This window comes from Cetorhinus maximus, chromosome 22, assembly GCF_964194155.1.
Source record: "Cetorhinus maximus chromosome 22, sCetMax3.hap1.1, whole genome shotgun sequence".
NCBI lineage: Eukaryota > Metazoa > Chordata > Chondrichthyes > Lamniformes > Cetorhinidae > Cetorhinus > Cetorhinus maximus.
Genome location: NC_135900.1, coordinates 12,841,942 through 12,856,849, shown reverse-complemented (window position 1 = coordinate 12,856,849; position 14,908 = coordinate 12,841,942). Strand labels below are relative to the sequence as shown.

Sequence of the window (14,908 nt, the reverse complement as noted above, 5' to 3'; positions counted from 1 at the left end):
CTGGTGGCAGCTCTCCAAAAAGGGCCGTTTATTTGTGCGGGGACAGTTGGAACGAGTGTGGTCCAGCAGAAATACTCAATGTCAGTTCGCGCAAACCTTCGCTTCAAGACCTCCTTCCCCTCCCCCATCAAACCCCCATTGGCATTCCTGCTGACTGGCTGAGTGTAGGAGTTTGTCGGCTTTCCAACCCTCCCTCAATCAGCAAGCTGCTCACTAACCAAATCTAGAAATGACCGAGCAGGTGGTCTGACCATTATGCCATCTTAACATCCGTTTTGTGTACAGAATTGGAAAATCCTTCTTCTCAATGTGCCTTAAATCATCCACATTTTCAAAGGGATCATACTATTATTTTACTAAGATGAGGAGGATGGTTTGTTTTTTTTTGGGAACATTGGACTGTAGGAAAGCTGGGCTCACCCAGAACTTCGTGCCAGTAGATAGATAAAATTACAACAACCTTATAATCAACAGTAGGTAGCAGGGATAGATCAGGATAAAAAGCCAGATAAAAGCTACATGCGCAAGCTTTCTGTTCTTAGTCAACTCAAAATTGGTACTTTACCTCAGGAGTGCATGAGAGAAAGGGCTTTATATGGATATTAGAATCGTGAACCTTCAGATCATGATCTCCAAGTCCTCGAGTGACACCTATGGTCGCCATCACACGTGCCTGTCAAATAAATCACACCTTGCACTTCAGTATACCCACATCAACAATGAAAGGCACAGGTCGGGATGTTCTGGTCCCGCCCGTGGCAGGACCCGTCACGGGCAGGATGGAAAAATTTGGAGAGGCCGCCAAACGTCCATTGACTTTGGGCGGGAATTTCCGCTCCCGTTTCTCAGTCACGGCTTCATTTTCAACAAAACCCAAAAAAAATATTTTTAGTAACGACCTATCAACTAATACATGTTCATTTATGGCCCAGAACTACCGTGGGGTGACAATCGCTGTTGGGTTGCCAGTCCGCTCCTTTCACTTCCACAGGTCAGGAGCTGCACGTTTCTCAGCTGATCCTCTGATCATTGGGCCTGGTGAGAAATGTGCAGTGCAGCAGCGCCAGAGGACTTCCAGTGGAGGGTAGCAGCGACAGGGGGAGGTGAAGCCACACCCACTTTTTACAGCACTAGCTACTGTAAACCAGAAGGTTTAAAGGTCCCAGCTGTTTTGAAAAGCCAGAGAGAAGGTAAGTGTGTAAGCTAAGTGCGTGAGGAGGTAGGGTGATCAGGAAGTGTGGGTAAATGGGGGGGTGTTGTGGGGGGTAGTCAGGAGGATAGTTGGGTGGTTGGGAGGGTAGTCAGGAATCGGAGGACAGTTGGGTGGGTAGTCAGGGCCATGGTGGGGGTTGGGGGGGGCGGGGGGGGGGGGGGGGGCAGAAAATCATTGAAAGTTTATGGCACAGAACGAGGCCACTTGACCCGTCACGTCTGCACTGGCTGAAAAACGAGCCACCCAACCTAATCCCACTTTCCAGCATTTGACCCATAGCCCTGCAGGTTATGACACCTGAGGTGCACATCCAGACACCGTTTAAATGAGTTGAGGGTTTCTGCCCTTACCAACCTTTCAGACAGCAGGTTCCAGACCCCCCACTGGGTGAAAAATGTTTCCTCATCTCCCCTCTATTCTTTCTACCAGTCACTTTATATCTATGCCCCCTAGTCACTGACCTCTGGTAAAGTAAATAGGCCCTACCCATCCACTCCATCCAGGCCCCTCAATTTTTGTACACCTCAATCAAATCTCCCCACAGCCTCCTCTGTTCCAAGGAGAACAACCCCAGCCTATCCAATCTCTCCTCATGGCTGTAATTTTCCAGTCCTGGCAACATCCTCGTAAATCTCCTTTGTACCCTCTCTAATGCAACTACATCCATTCTGTAGTGAAGTTACCAGAACTGCACAGAGTACTAAAGCCGTGGCCTAACCAATGTTTCATAGTTCCGGCATAACCTCCCTGCTCTTCTACTCTGTGCCTTGGCTAATAAATGAATGGATTCTATATGCTGCCTTAATCACCTTATCAACCTGTCCTGCGACTTTCAAGGATCTGTGGCCATTCACACCAAGGTCCCTCACTTCCTCTACACTTCTCAGTATCCTCCCATTTATTGTGTAAACCTTTGCCTTGTTTGACCTCCCCAAATGCATCATCTCACACCTCTCTGGTTGAATTCCATTTGCCACTTTTCTGCCCACCTGACCAGTCCATTGATACCTTAGTCAGGGTGTGTAGCAAGGGGGATAGTCAAGGGTCCAGTGGGGAGTCCTGGGCGGTTGAGGGTCAGTACTATGGTTACTCAGCAGTTAGAAGTGGTTTTAATCCTTCTGCCTTTGCCTCTGCTAAGAGAGTTGGAACCATCTGAAGTCTCCGATTTAAATGACAGTATCTGAACTTTAATCTTCTCGGGCAATTCCCGTGCAGCCTTTGCCTGGGAACTTGGAGACTTCCAGGGGAGGGGTGTCCCCCAGTGCATCTTCTGGGGTATCTCTGGGATCTGACCCCATGGGAAACGAAGGTTCTGGGCCATTCAACCAGCATGCTTGTGTCGCAAGTGCGGTTACCAAACTGTAACAGCGAAGCAGATGGCATTGATACCCCAGGAGTGTAGAATTTTAAAAAAATTTCAACGGATGTAGGCGGGAGAGAAACAACCTGTGATTGGAGGCACAGTCCCTTACAGAATCTGTCCCTTCCACTTACGAGGGCAAGTTTTCTAGGATTGGTCGCCCCCTTGATCGAATTTTTCCCAAGCATTTTGGCGGCTCTCGTGGGCAAATTCGCCTGCTGCTGCCGCCTCGGTATTCTTTGAACACTACCACCATCTCCCCTTAAATGGGCTTTCAATTCCACCTTCATATCAGAATTTACTCAGCCGTTCATTGATTGCACAGATGTATAGGAGAGGGGGTGAGGGGGGAAAGATAGTGCAATAGAAGCGATGGGGAGAAAAAGAATTCTAACTACAATCCATCCTGATTTAGCAGGTGAATGGGGACACTACCTCCAAGTCACACACCATTCTGACTTGGAAACACATCGCTGTTCCTTCATCGTCACTGGGTCAAAATCTTGGAACTTTCTACTTGACAGCACTGTGGCACCTCTACCATCCATACTGCAGTGACTCAAAGAAGTGGCTCATCACCACCTTCTCAAGGACAGTTGGGGACAGGCAATAAATGCTGGTCTTGCCAGCAAGGTCTGCATCCCATGAACAAATTTAAAAATGTGGAGTTCAGTCCAAGCCATTCTCCAAGGCTTCCCCCTGGACCATTATAATGGCACTGAGTGGTTTGGCAAGACATAGCTTCTCCACTCAACATCTTTCAGAAAATGATGATAGGCTTAGGAAACAGGGTCTTAATGAGGTTCCCTCATTAACTTTTACAAATGCTTACATGATGAACAAGAATTGGCAACCTTTCAGAGAGAACTTTTAGCTTTTGAGGACAAATATGTACATTTATACAATATGCAAATGAACTGTAATGCAGTGGATGACACACTTTTGGGAAACTTCGCCTCACTCAACAGGAACATGGACTGGAGGCTCAGGCATGGAGGTTAGCACATCTTGAGGTGGCCCCTCATGTTTACATCACTGGTATTCAAAATTTTAACGACTGACTTTTCTGATCCTCCAAAGCCCTCCTGTCCATGAAATTCAATGCTGGCAGCCTTGCTTTATAAAATTTACCCTTCTATAAATGCTTGTACAATATAAGTGCAAGTGTACAGTGTCTACATGCTTATAATTATAGGTGCAGTATATGTATTTTCCAAAGCATATTGTTCTCACAATCATTAGCCTTCAAGTTTATTACATATGATGGCTTGTTATGAAAACATTGTGACTCAGTAGGGAATTTCAGTATAAAATGCAGGTGAGTCATTTGAAAACCAACAAATAGTTTATTCAAAACCTTAAAAAACGAGATTATTTGTGTGACATTCAATGTCAGAAAAAGGATCAATTTTCAGCAGTGAAGCAAAATAGTTAGATGCAGGCAAGATAAAAGGGAGACTTTCATTTATATGATGCCTTTCACCACCTCAGGATATCCCAAAGCACTTCAAAAGCTACTTCCGTGGCTCTAAAGTGCAGCCATTGTTCGAATATAGGAAACATGGCAGCCAAATTGAGAATAGCAATGTGGTAATCTCCTTTTTGTGATGCTAGTTAAGGATAAATATTGGCCAAGAAACTGGGGAAAGCTCCCCCGCTCTTCACTGAAACAACATTATGGATCGATTATTTCCACCTGAGGGGGTCGTTGGTTCAATGTCTCATCAGAAAGATGGCACCTTTAACAGTGTAGTATCTCCTTGGTACTGCACTGGACTGTCAGCCTGGATTTTGTGCTCAAGACTCCGCAGTGGTCTGGACATGCTCTGTGCACATCACCAGTGACCTTCCAGAATCCCACAGCAGAATGCACTCATCCTGAACCAGACACACTGAACATTTCGCATCTTGCAAATGTTCAATCAGCGGGCCTTTGAATATTAATGAGTTCCAATGCCTACCCAACAATGAAAGTGGCATCACGAGGTGACTTTCAAGAACCATTTAAAGCAACAATTTCTCATTCCTTTTTTTACAACGCCGAGATATAGGATTAGATCAGAGAGGAGGGAATTTTCTGCCATGGGGACTGGTTTTTCTGAGAATGCAAGTGTATATTTTACAAAGTGAGGCTCCCAGCACCGCGTCTCAACGCCATTCTTCCTCCCCCATGTTTCATTAAAACTATAGGTCCCATGGATTCCAATGTGTTGTGCTAATTGAGTTGTGAAGATATCTCAATTCATCAAACACTGGGAGCATTTTACTCCGCTTATCTGCATGTACCATTTGGATAGACTGCAAGAAAGGTAAAGAGAAAGGAACAGATTTGGGCAGGAAAAGAAGCTTTAATGTCATCAGCAAGAAAATAATCATCAAAGGAAAACTCCAGCATATTTTAAAAAAAATTTAGGATTCCCAGCATCCACAATATTTTGCTTTTCTGTTATAACTATGTCTTAAGCTAAAGAATGTTGACAATTTTAAAAACATTTACACAAGCTAATCTCTCATTATTAGCTGTCTATACAATGTTATAGTCTGAGGTGCAAGAGCGTCTATTTGTGTTGTGCTTCTCAGCATAATTTGAATTGCTCATGAGCAGAGACTGAGGATTTTTAATATTCATATTTCCACAAGAAGGGTTAAAAAAAAAAGGCCAGATGGGTAGGAAAGGCAGCCTTAGTGTCACCAGCAGGAAGATAGTTAACATAAGAATCCCCAGAATTGAGTCACAACACGGTTAACAATTAGAAGAATTAATAGTGATCACCTAGACTAGTTTTGATCACCTGGGGAGTGGGGTAGTTGGTGAGGGTGGGGTGGGGGGGGAGAGAGATGGTGGCATGGTGCTTGGTGGTGGAGGAGAGAATCAGGGAGAAATTTCCCAGATTCGGTCCATTGTGCCTGCATTGGCTCTTTGATAGAGCTATCCACGAGCCCCACTCCCTTAGTCTTTGCTCATGGCCCCTGTAAATGTTTTTTACCCCCTTCAGCCATTTATCCAATTCTCCTTTGAAAGTTACTATTCAATCTGTTTCCACCACCCTTTCAGGCAGCGCAGTCCAGATATCACAGCAACTTGCCGAGTTAGAAAAAATAATGTTTCCGCATGTTGCATCAGGTTCTTTTGTCCATCACCTCGCATGTGTCCCCCCGGCTATCAGCCCTTCTACCACCGGAAACCGTTTCTCCCTATTTACTTTCGCAAAACCCAGGCTGGGAAAAGAAGAAAAAAGGGGAAAAAAATAAAAAGAGAAAATAAAAATTGCAAGGCAGAAAAAAAGCCGAGGAGGAGGCAGGAAATCGTAAAAAAAAAAAGCCAAGGAGAGGAATGGAAATTGGCCAATCGGCCGTGAACGTTTTTGTTTGCCCAGCCGAGAAGGAGTGAACGTTAAACTGTGTATTGGTTTGAAAAATGTGGCAGGATAAATTCATTGAATTCAGCCTTCGATTGAAAGCAAGCACAGCTCCGTGATGTACCTCGTATACATCACTGCTGTGTGACGCTTGGAAATAATTACCTTCCACAGATTGGCAAGTCGTTTTAACTGAAGAGAGCAGTGCACTTCCAGGGCCACTGAGGGGGAGGGGGCTGTAAGTACAGTGCAAGAAACACCTTCGATCTTAGCGCCCTTTGGCTGACAGAAATGCAAACACTCCTAGGCATTTGCAGCATAACAACCCACCTTCTTTCCCTCCCCATATACAAGGGGAAATTTTAGGTCATCTTCTTCAATGATTTTGTATGCCCTGTAGTGAAGAGAAGAGAGATTTTAATCAGCACAGTAGATTCACTGACAAACCCCCACCAACACCCACCCCCACCACCCCCCTCCAATCTCTCCCACTAGAAGATGACAGGGCCTGATTTATAGCCATGCCAACTCCCCTGGGGATGAGGGGTGGAAGGGCTGCACATGGCACAGAATGTGTCAATCTAATTTTCTCGCGCGTCCTGTCTTAATGGGTATGAGAGACAGCAATTATTTCTGCAAGCGAAAGTTAGGAACCAAAGATCAGATTTTGTTTGTGTTCGGAAGGAGACAGCGGATTTAAAGCAAAGCCCTTCATTCAGAAAGTCCTGTGAGTACCTGCGCACAAACGATAAGGACACAATCAGATAAAGTCTTTCTCTTCCCCTTCCCCCATGCACCCTCCACTGCTCCCATCACTGAAACAAAATTAGATCTCATTGCCATGCAGTCAGTTATCAGTCAATCTGAAACATTCGTAAAATGCCTGAGGCAAAATCTATTTGTTTTTTTGCTGCTGCAGATGTGGAATAAAAATACAACAGCTAAATGTTCCGACGCAAGGATAAATGAAGATCAGGGATATGTTTTATCATCGGTATGGTCATTCTGTTTGTTCCCTGTGTTCCCCCACCCCACCCCCTACGCACACACGACAGCAGACTCAGCAGCAGCAGCAGCACACAGTCATTCATCATTGTCAGACATGCTGTACAGCTTGGGTCAGGTCCCCTGCCGTTCCTCATGGTCCATGCAATATATCGAGACACTCAGCATTTGCATGCAGCAGAGTATAATCTATCATTAATGCTAACAATCCACGCTCGGCTCCAGCTTTAGTAATTATTTGCTACTGTTTGCCTCTTCCAGCATGTAAAGACTCTCATTACATGTGTTGAACTTTCATTTGTACACCTCACGCGTGCCTCATCGTTTTTACAGTTCACACGAGCTGGTAGAAAGACTTTAAAAAAAATATATATAATCGTCATATAAACATGGCTTAGCGCACATGAAGCAATACCAAATCGCAGCTGCGAAAGTTATTTAATTGTGCAATACGCTGCAATGATTCAAACCATGTGCAGCATTGCTTTTATTATTTGGAGAATGAGATAATTATACCTCTTCCTGCATTGTAATGCAGCACCTTTAATCATATCGGCTGATGTAGCTGCCACTCAATGAAACTAAAATTATACCTACTAGTCCAATAACACTATCACTATGCTATCATCACCTCATAAGTACAGGAGTAGGCCATTCAGCCCCTCCAGCCTGTATGGAACGTGGATATGTGAGGAGATCTGCTGGATGCGCTAAGTGCTGCGACCATAGTGGGAGTACAGATTTCTTCATTGCTTGGGTGATCTGGACCATGCACTTTTCTTGCCAGGGTGTGGCTTCACAGTCCTCTAATACCTAGCCCCATTCTTCACGAGAGTTTGGACGATGATTGTTGGCAGGCTGCTTAATGGATGGGCCGATCACAGGGGCAATCTATTTGAAAACACGCCCCCATCTGGCATGTTCCATTCCAGCAACATCACTGAACAGCAATCAGCTCTTTCCTCAGCTGAGACACACTGGGACAAACAGCAGTACCCTGACCATGGTCTAGCTGAGATTAGCTAACTCAGTACTAAATCAGTGATTGAATGTGAAATCTTCCTGGTCTGTGCGACATCAAGCGATGCATTTACCCATTGAGATGACAAACTTAGTTTTTTAAATTCATTCATGGGATGTGGGTGTCACTGACTAGGCCAGCATTTATTGCCCATCCCTAATTGCCCTCAAAAAGGTGATGGTGAGCTGCCTTCTTGAACTGTTGCAGTCCATGTGGTGTAGGTACACACACAGTGCTGTTAGGGAAGAAGTTCCAGGATTTTGATCCAATAGTGAGGGAACGGTGATACATTCCCAAGTCAGGATGGTGAGTGGCTTGGAGGGGAACTTCCAGGTGGTGGTGTTGCCATGTGTCTGCTGTTCTTGTCCTTCTAGATGGTAGTGGTTGTGGGTTTCAGAGGTGCTGTCAATAGAGCCTTGGTGAGTTCCTGCAGTGCATCTTGTAGATGGTACACACTGCTGCTACTGTGTGTTGGTGGTGGAGGGAGTGAATGTTCGTGGATGGGGTACCAATCAAGCAGGCTGTTTTGTCCTGCATGGTTTCAAGTTTCTTGAGTCTTGTTGGACCTGCACTCATCCAGGCAAGTGGAGAGTATTTCATCACACTCCTGACTTGCACCTTGTAGATGGTGGACAGGGTTTGGGGAGTCAGGCGGTGAGTTACTCTCCACAGGATTTTTAGCCTCTGACCTATTCTTGTAGCCAGTGTTTATATGGCTAGTCCAGTTCAGTTTCTGGTCAATGGTAACCCCCAGGATGTTGATAGTGGGGTATTCAGCAATGGTAATGGCATTGAATGTCAAGGAGCGATGGTTAGATTCTCTCTTGTTGGAGATGGTCAATACCTGGCACTTGTGTGATGCAAACATAACTTTCCACTTGTCAGTCCAAGTCTGGATATCATCCAGGTCTTGCTGCATTTGGACATGGGCTGCTTTCGTAGCGGAGTCGTTATGCATGGTGCTGAACGTTGTGTAATCATCAGTGAGTCTGGGTCCCCTTACCTTAGGAAGGATATTATTGCCATAGAGGGAGTGTGACGAAGGTTCATCAGACTTGTTCCTGGGATTGTGGGACTGTTTTATGAAGAGAGATTGAGGAAATTAGGCCTGTATTCTCAAGTTTCAAAGAATGAGAGGTGATTTCATTGAAACCTACAAAATACTTAAGAGGAATAGACGGTAGATGCAGGTAAGATGTTTCTCCTGGTTGGGGAGTCTAGAACCAGGTGACACTATCTCAAAATAAGGGGGAAGCCACTTAGGGCTGAGATGAAGAGAAGTTTTTTCTTTAGTCAGAGGGTTGTGAATCTTTGGAATTCTCTACCTCAGGGAGCGGTGGAAGCTTAGTCATCGAGTATGTTTAAAGCTGAGATTGACAGATTTCTAAATGCGGGTGACACAAAGGGACATGGGAATAGTGTGAGAAAAAGGCATCTGAGTGGATAACCAACCATGATCGTATTGAATGCTGGAACAGGCTCGACGGGCTGAATGGTCTACTGCTGCTCCTATGTTCCATTGTCCCTATGAACATCCTCACTTCTGACCTTATGATGGAAGGAAGATCATTGATGAAGCAGCTGAAGTACTCTCCTGCCTAAATTAGGGCACTACCTGTGGAAAATAATTTTCTACCTCGAAAGTGATGTCAAGTGGCGTGACCTGGAGTCTTGTGGTATGACACATGATTTGCTTAAAAAGGACCCATAACATGTGGTACAATTTGCTTCTAAGTGGGGAAAGGGTGCACTGAAAATTAAATCCATTGGAAAGTTGGATGCAATCTCCTGATTCACAACCCAGGTTATATTTCCTAGCAAAGTTCCATTTGTTTTAACTCTTCCTCCTAGCATCTCTGTCCGTGGGTGTAATAGACTGAGTGGGATTTACAGAACAAGTGGATATTTTAAATGGAAACAGATTTAAATCTGCTGGCAGTGTAGATAGTTGTATACAGGTCACAATAGCATAACTCGCATTAAAATACCTCATCAAATACAGACAGCTCTGATAACTCTTTACTGTGAAGATGCGAGTCCTTTTTATATTCTCAAAACTTAAATAGAATCATGGTTAACCAGGAGCGATGACATTTAATTGTGGGGCTTAAGGAATGGCTATCACTCTCTTGCGCTTTCTGACATTTTCAGCAGAGAAAGGGGGAAGGAGTATTTTGTGAATTTTTGCTCCCAATGTAAAGCATTTCCTGCTGATAGCACATATTTCAGAAATTCAAGTGCATGCTTCCCATGATTGTGTGCCCATTCAAATGAATGGGCTGCAAATTGTGGGAGTCACACACTTGAATACTACATACATGCTCCAATTACGCAAAGCTCTATGTCAGGAACACTGGGAGACAAACACTCGTCCTGTGGTGCCACTTACAGTGGGGGATTGTCAGAGGGCAAGGGTGGAGCGCGCCCGTGGTAGAATAATCACACATGGACTCTGGTATGAAGTGGCTTTTGGGTTCGATGGCCTCTTGCCACTTGAAGTTTTACTACTATTTGAATTCTCATTTCCATTGCTGCATTAGACCTGTCTCCATGCATCAAATTATTTGGTTTCTGTTATTTTTCTGAGCCAGAGAGACATTCTTGAAGAAATATAATCCTGCAGTTGAATGTTACGAAATTATCTTCACTTATATTGAATACGTAACAACAATTATATGTCAGCGGTAATCCAAGATAGCAAGGCTCCACAAAATGCATTCAATTCTCTTTATGGTCACATTCTTACCAGCCAGTCATGTTAAAGTCACGGAAGAGCATTTTCTTCCCAAGCTCTTTGCGCTGCACTCTCCTGGAAAACTCTAAGTGGGTGAATTCATTCCCCAACAAATGTGGCTGCAAACAAGCCTGTGGGAGAGAAAACAAAACTAACTGTGGGAGAGAAAACGTGCATTTACATTGCAATGGTTCACCATGAGCCTGTGGCTGCCCTGCTCGAGATCTTCACCGCTCCAGTGGTGTCGTGCAAACAGTTTCTGCACGTCACAGGCCGGGTCAGGTCAGACATAAAGTGGATCGTTTTGACCTAACTCGCCAGGCAGAGAAGGGCACAGGATCGAGTGGGACACTGGTTTTACAAGCTGCCCAACATTCCCCTCTGTGGACTTCAATAGAGGGTAAAATTAGGGCTGGTTGCAAAACCAGCCTGGCACCCAATCTCGCCAGTTTACCACGCGGGTTCGGTTAAAATTGTCCCAAAGCAATGACCGAGGAGTGGGGATGACTTCAGCCCTCTATCCACATTCCCCACCACATTGCTTCATCTCCGCTCAGAGTACAATATTCGTTATCATTTCCATGATAAACACATGTAGTTACTACGACAGGAAGAAGTCCAAAACCTGTGGTGTGCCTTGATCCAGTCTGATGAAGGACAGTCATACAGCAAGTCACCCAAATGGAAGAAAAGATTAAATACTAAAATTAGCCTACTTACAGCAGATGGCAATTTACCTAGCCAATGCCTTACAAGAAACTACATTCAGATAGGTGCTGTTTTGCTCAGGGAGCTGGGTTAAGGATTAATAAAGTGTTTCATGAGTCATTTCTCATCCTGATTGATTGTACATGTACGTGTAAAAGAATGGCATGAATAATAATCAAAAATCTATTTCCATCTCACTTTAAGGCATTTAACTAATAAACCAGGGCAACTGTACCTTGTAAAATGCATAAATCTTCTAAATCCACCATAAATATTTAATGTATCAAAGATTTCCTCAAAAAAATATATATGCACACTTTCACTGTATTCCTATTTCTTTATTGATCAAGTACTAAAAATATTACCCTTCCAAAAAGTGTTATGGTATTTCACTTTTAGTAAAATTCACAATGCTCACACAAGGGGGGTAGGATAAGTAAGTTTGCGGAAGCCACAAAGATTAGCCGGGTGGTTAACAGTGAGGTTGAGTGTCTTGGGCGACAGGAAGATATAGACGGGATGGTCAAATGGGCAGATAAGTGGCAGATGGAATTCAACCCTGAAAAAAGTGTGAGGTGATACACTTTGGAACGAGTAATTTGACAAGGAAGTATTCAATGAACGGCATGACACTAGGAAGTTCTGAGGAACAAAGGGACCTTGGCGTGTGTATCCCTAGATCTCTGAAGGCAGAGGGGCGTGTTAGTGGGGTGGTGAAAAAGGCATATGGGACACTTGCCTTTATCAATCGAGGCATAGGTTACAAAAGTAGGGAGGTCATGTTGGAGTTGTATAGAACCTTGGTGAGGCCACAGCTGGAGTACTGTGTGCAGTTCTGGTCGCCACATTATAGGAAGGATGTGATTGCACTGGAGGGGTGCAGAGGAGATTCAGGATGTTGCCTGGGATGAAACATTTAAGTTATAAAGAGAGGTTGGATAGACTTGGGTTGTTCTCGTTGGAGCAGAGAAGACTGAGGGGGCGACCTGATCGAGGTGTACAGGATTATGAGGGGCATGGACAGGGTGGATAGGGAGCAGCTGTCCCCCTTAGGTGAAGGGTCAGTCACAGGGAACATAAGTTCAAGGTGAGGGGCAGGAGGTTTAGGGGGGATGTGAGGAAAAATTTTACTCAGGAGGGTGGTGACAGTCTGGAAAGCGCTGCCTGGGAGGGTGGTGGAGGCAGGTTGCCTCACATCCTTTAAAAAGTATCTGGATGAGCACTTGGCACATCATAACATTCAAGGCTATGGGCCAAGTGCTGGTAAATGGGATTAGGTAAGTAGATCAGGTGTTTCTCATGTGTCAGTGCAGACTCGATGGGCCGAAGGGCCTCTTCTGCACCGTGTGATTCTGTGAAGCGATACCTGAAGGTGTCTAAAGGTCAGTAGCTTAATCTAAGGGTAACACAACAGCATAAAAGCAAAAGATGAGATGCCATCTCAACCCAAAACTAACCACTCCATTGTTATTAATATATTTTAAAAATTATTGTTTCTCGAGCCTTTTTTTTTTATTCGTTCATGGGATGGGACCGTTGCTGGCTAGCCCAGCATTTATTGCCCATCCCTAATTGCCCTTGAGAACTGAGTGGCTTGCTAGGCCATTTCAGATGGCATTTAAGATGGCCTTGCTGTGGGTTTGGGGTCACATGTCGGCCAGAGAAGGTAAGGATGGCAGATTTCCTTCCCTAAAGGGCATTAGTGAACCAGATGGGTTTTCACAACAAACAACAATGGTTTCATGGTCATCGTTAGACTTTTAGCTCCAGATTTTCAGAGTGTACTTAAGAGTCAACCACATTGCTGTGGGTCTGTTGAATTCAAATTTCAGCATCTGGGATTAGAATTCAAGTCCTCAGAGCATTACCCTGGGTCTCTGGATTGCTAGTCCAGTGACAATACCACCTATAGATGATGCCATTAAGATCACAATTATTGCCCATCTCTAATTTCCTGGTGAAGACAGTGATTGGATTTCTTCCTGAACTACTGCAGCCCGTATGGCGATGATGCCTCCACATTGATGTTAGGTAGGGAATTCTAGGATATTGGCCCAGCGACAATGAAATAACAGTAACGTATGTCTGAGGCATATCCTAGCTGAGACTTCAAGGGTTCCAGAGTCGATAGAGGACTCCAAACTGAATTTATACAATCCTTCCTAATTTTCTGGTGGGTCTCTCCTTCTGGTGGGCCAGGATATTGGTGGACAGGGATAATGACGACAGAACTGGCTGATGCATACGGTTCTCCGAATATGACTGTCAGGCTGCTGCATGGCTAGCTTGAGACAGTTCTCCCAAGTGGAGCACCAGGCATTGGCGAGAGTTGACTGGTGCGGTCTTGTCCTAACACAATGCCCAAGTCTTTGCCTTTGCCTAGATCCAATTTTTGTGCTTATTTTTTGAACTTTGTAGCAACTATTCTCTAGCTGACTTCAAAAGGCACTAAGAGTGAACCATGTACAATGGGACGGGAATTACGGGCACTAGCCCATAATTCACCAGTTTCGCAATTTGCCATGGTGGCCCTCTTTTAAAGAGCAGGATCACAACTTCAACAATAACAACAACAACAACAACTTGCATTTGTATACTCCCTTTACCATTGTAAAACCTCCCAAAAGCTTTATGGAACAGAATTTGACACTGAGCCACATAAGGAGCTATTATGACCAAAATCTTGGGTCAAAAATATTGGCTTTAGGATATCTTAAAAGGACGAGAGAGAGCGGTAGAGAGGTAGGGTGGTTAGAGGATGGAATTCCAGAGCTGGGGCCTTACTAGCTGAAAGCACAGCCATCAATGGAGGAGTGAAGAAAATCAGGGTTGCAACAGAGGCAAGCAGGGAGCTTGTAGGGTTGTACTGCCGGAGGAGATTAGAGTTATGGAGGTGTGAGGCCACGTAAAGATTTGAAAACAATGAGAATTTTAAAATCGCCAGGTTGCTATTATAGAACTATAACATTGCACTACAGAAACCTACATAACTGGTATCAAGATCAAATCATTTCTTGTCTGACAGTGGAGGAGGAAATCCAGCACCGAATCCTATGATTCTGTCAGAGCACAGCATTCTGTTGTGTTGAACAGTCAGATAATGCGTAGCAAGTGAATGTGCTGCCACCTAGCCTCAGACTTCTCTTCTTTCATTATATTCAGAACGAGCCAGTTCAAAATAACAACCAGGATGAAATTGTGCATTGCAATATTAGCGTTAGAGCCTGCTAGTTAGTTCACATGAAGTGTCTTTCTCTGGTTTGTCAAAGCGGATTGCCACTTTGGTTAAATTAACAGCCAAACGAACTGGACACAACTGCATTTTTATCCTGATACAGAAGGATAAATACAGCACATCTATCCTTCCAGACAGGGGCGGGGGAATGGAAGTACAGATATTAGGAACACAGGAGGAGGAGTAGATCATTTAGCCCGTAGAGCCTGCCCCACCATTCAATATAATCATGGCTGATCATCCACTTCAATGCCTTTTCCCCACACTATCCCT

The 14,908-nt window shown here is 44.5% G+C and overlaps 1 protein-coding gene across 1 annotated transcript in view; it reads right to left on the bottom strand.

Annotated features, from left to right (window-relative positions):
- The window catches only part of ppm1h (protein phosphatase, Mg2+/Mn2+ dependent, 1H), a 149,634-nt gene that overhangs the window by 14,298 nt on the left and 120,428 nt on the right, over window positions 1-14,908 (bottom strand). The window contains exons 6-8 of the mRNA XM_078567841.1: window positions 10,705-10,823; window positions 6,263-6,326; window positions 566-673 (exon numbers count right to left, since the gene is read on the bottom strand). Of these exons, the coding sequence (XP_078423967.1) occupies window positions 566-673; window positions 6,263-6,326; window positions 10,705-10,823 (291 nt within the window). The remainder of the gene's footprint in view (window positions 1-565; window positions 674-6,262; window positions 6,327-10,704; window positions 10,824-14,908) is intronic.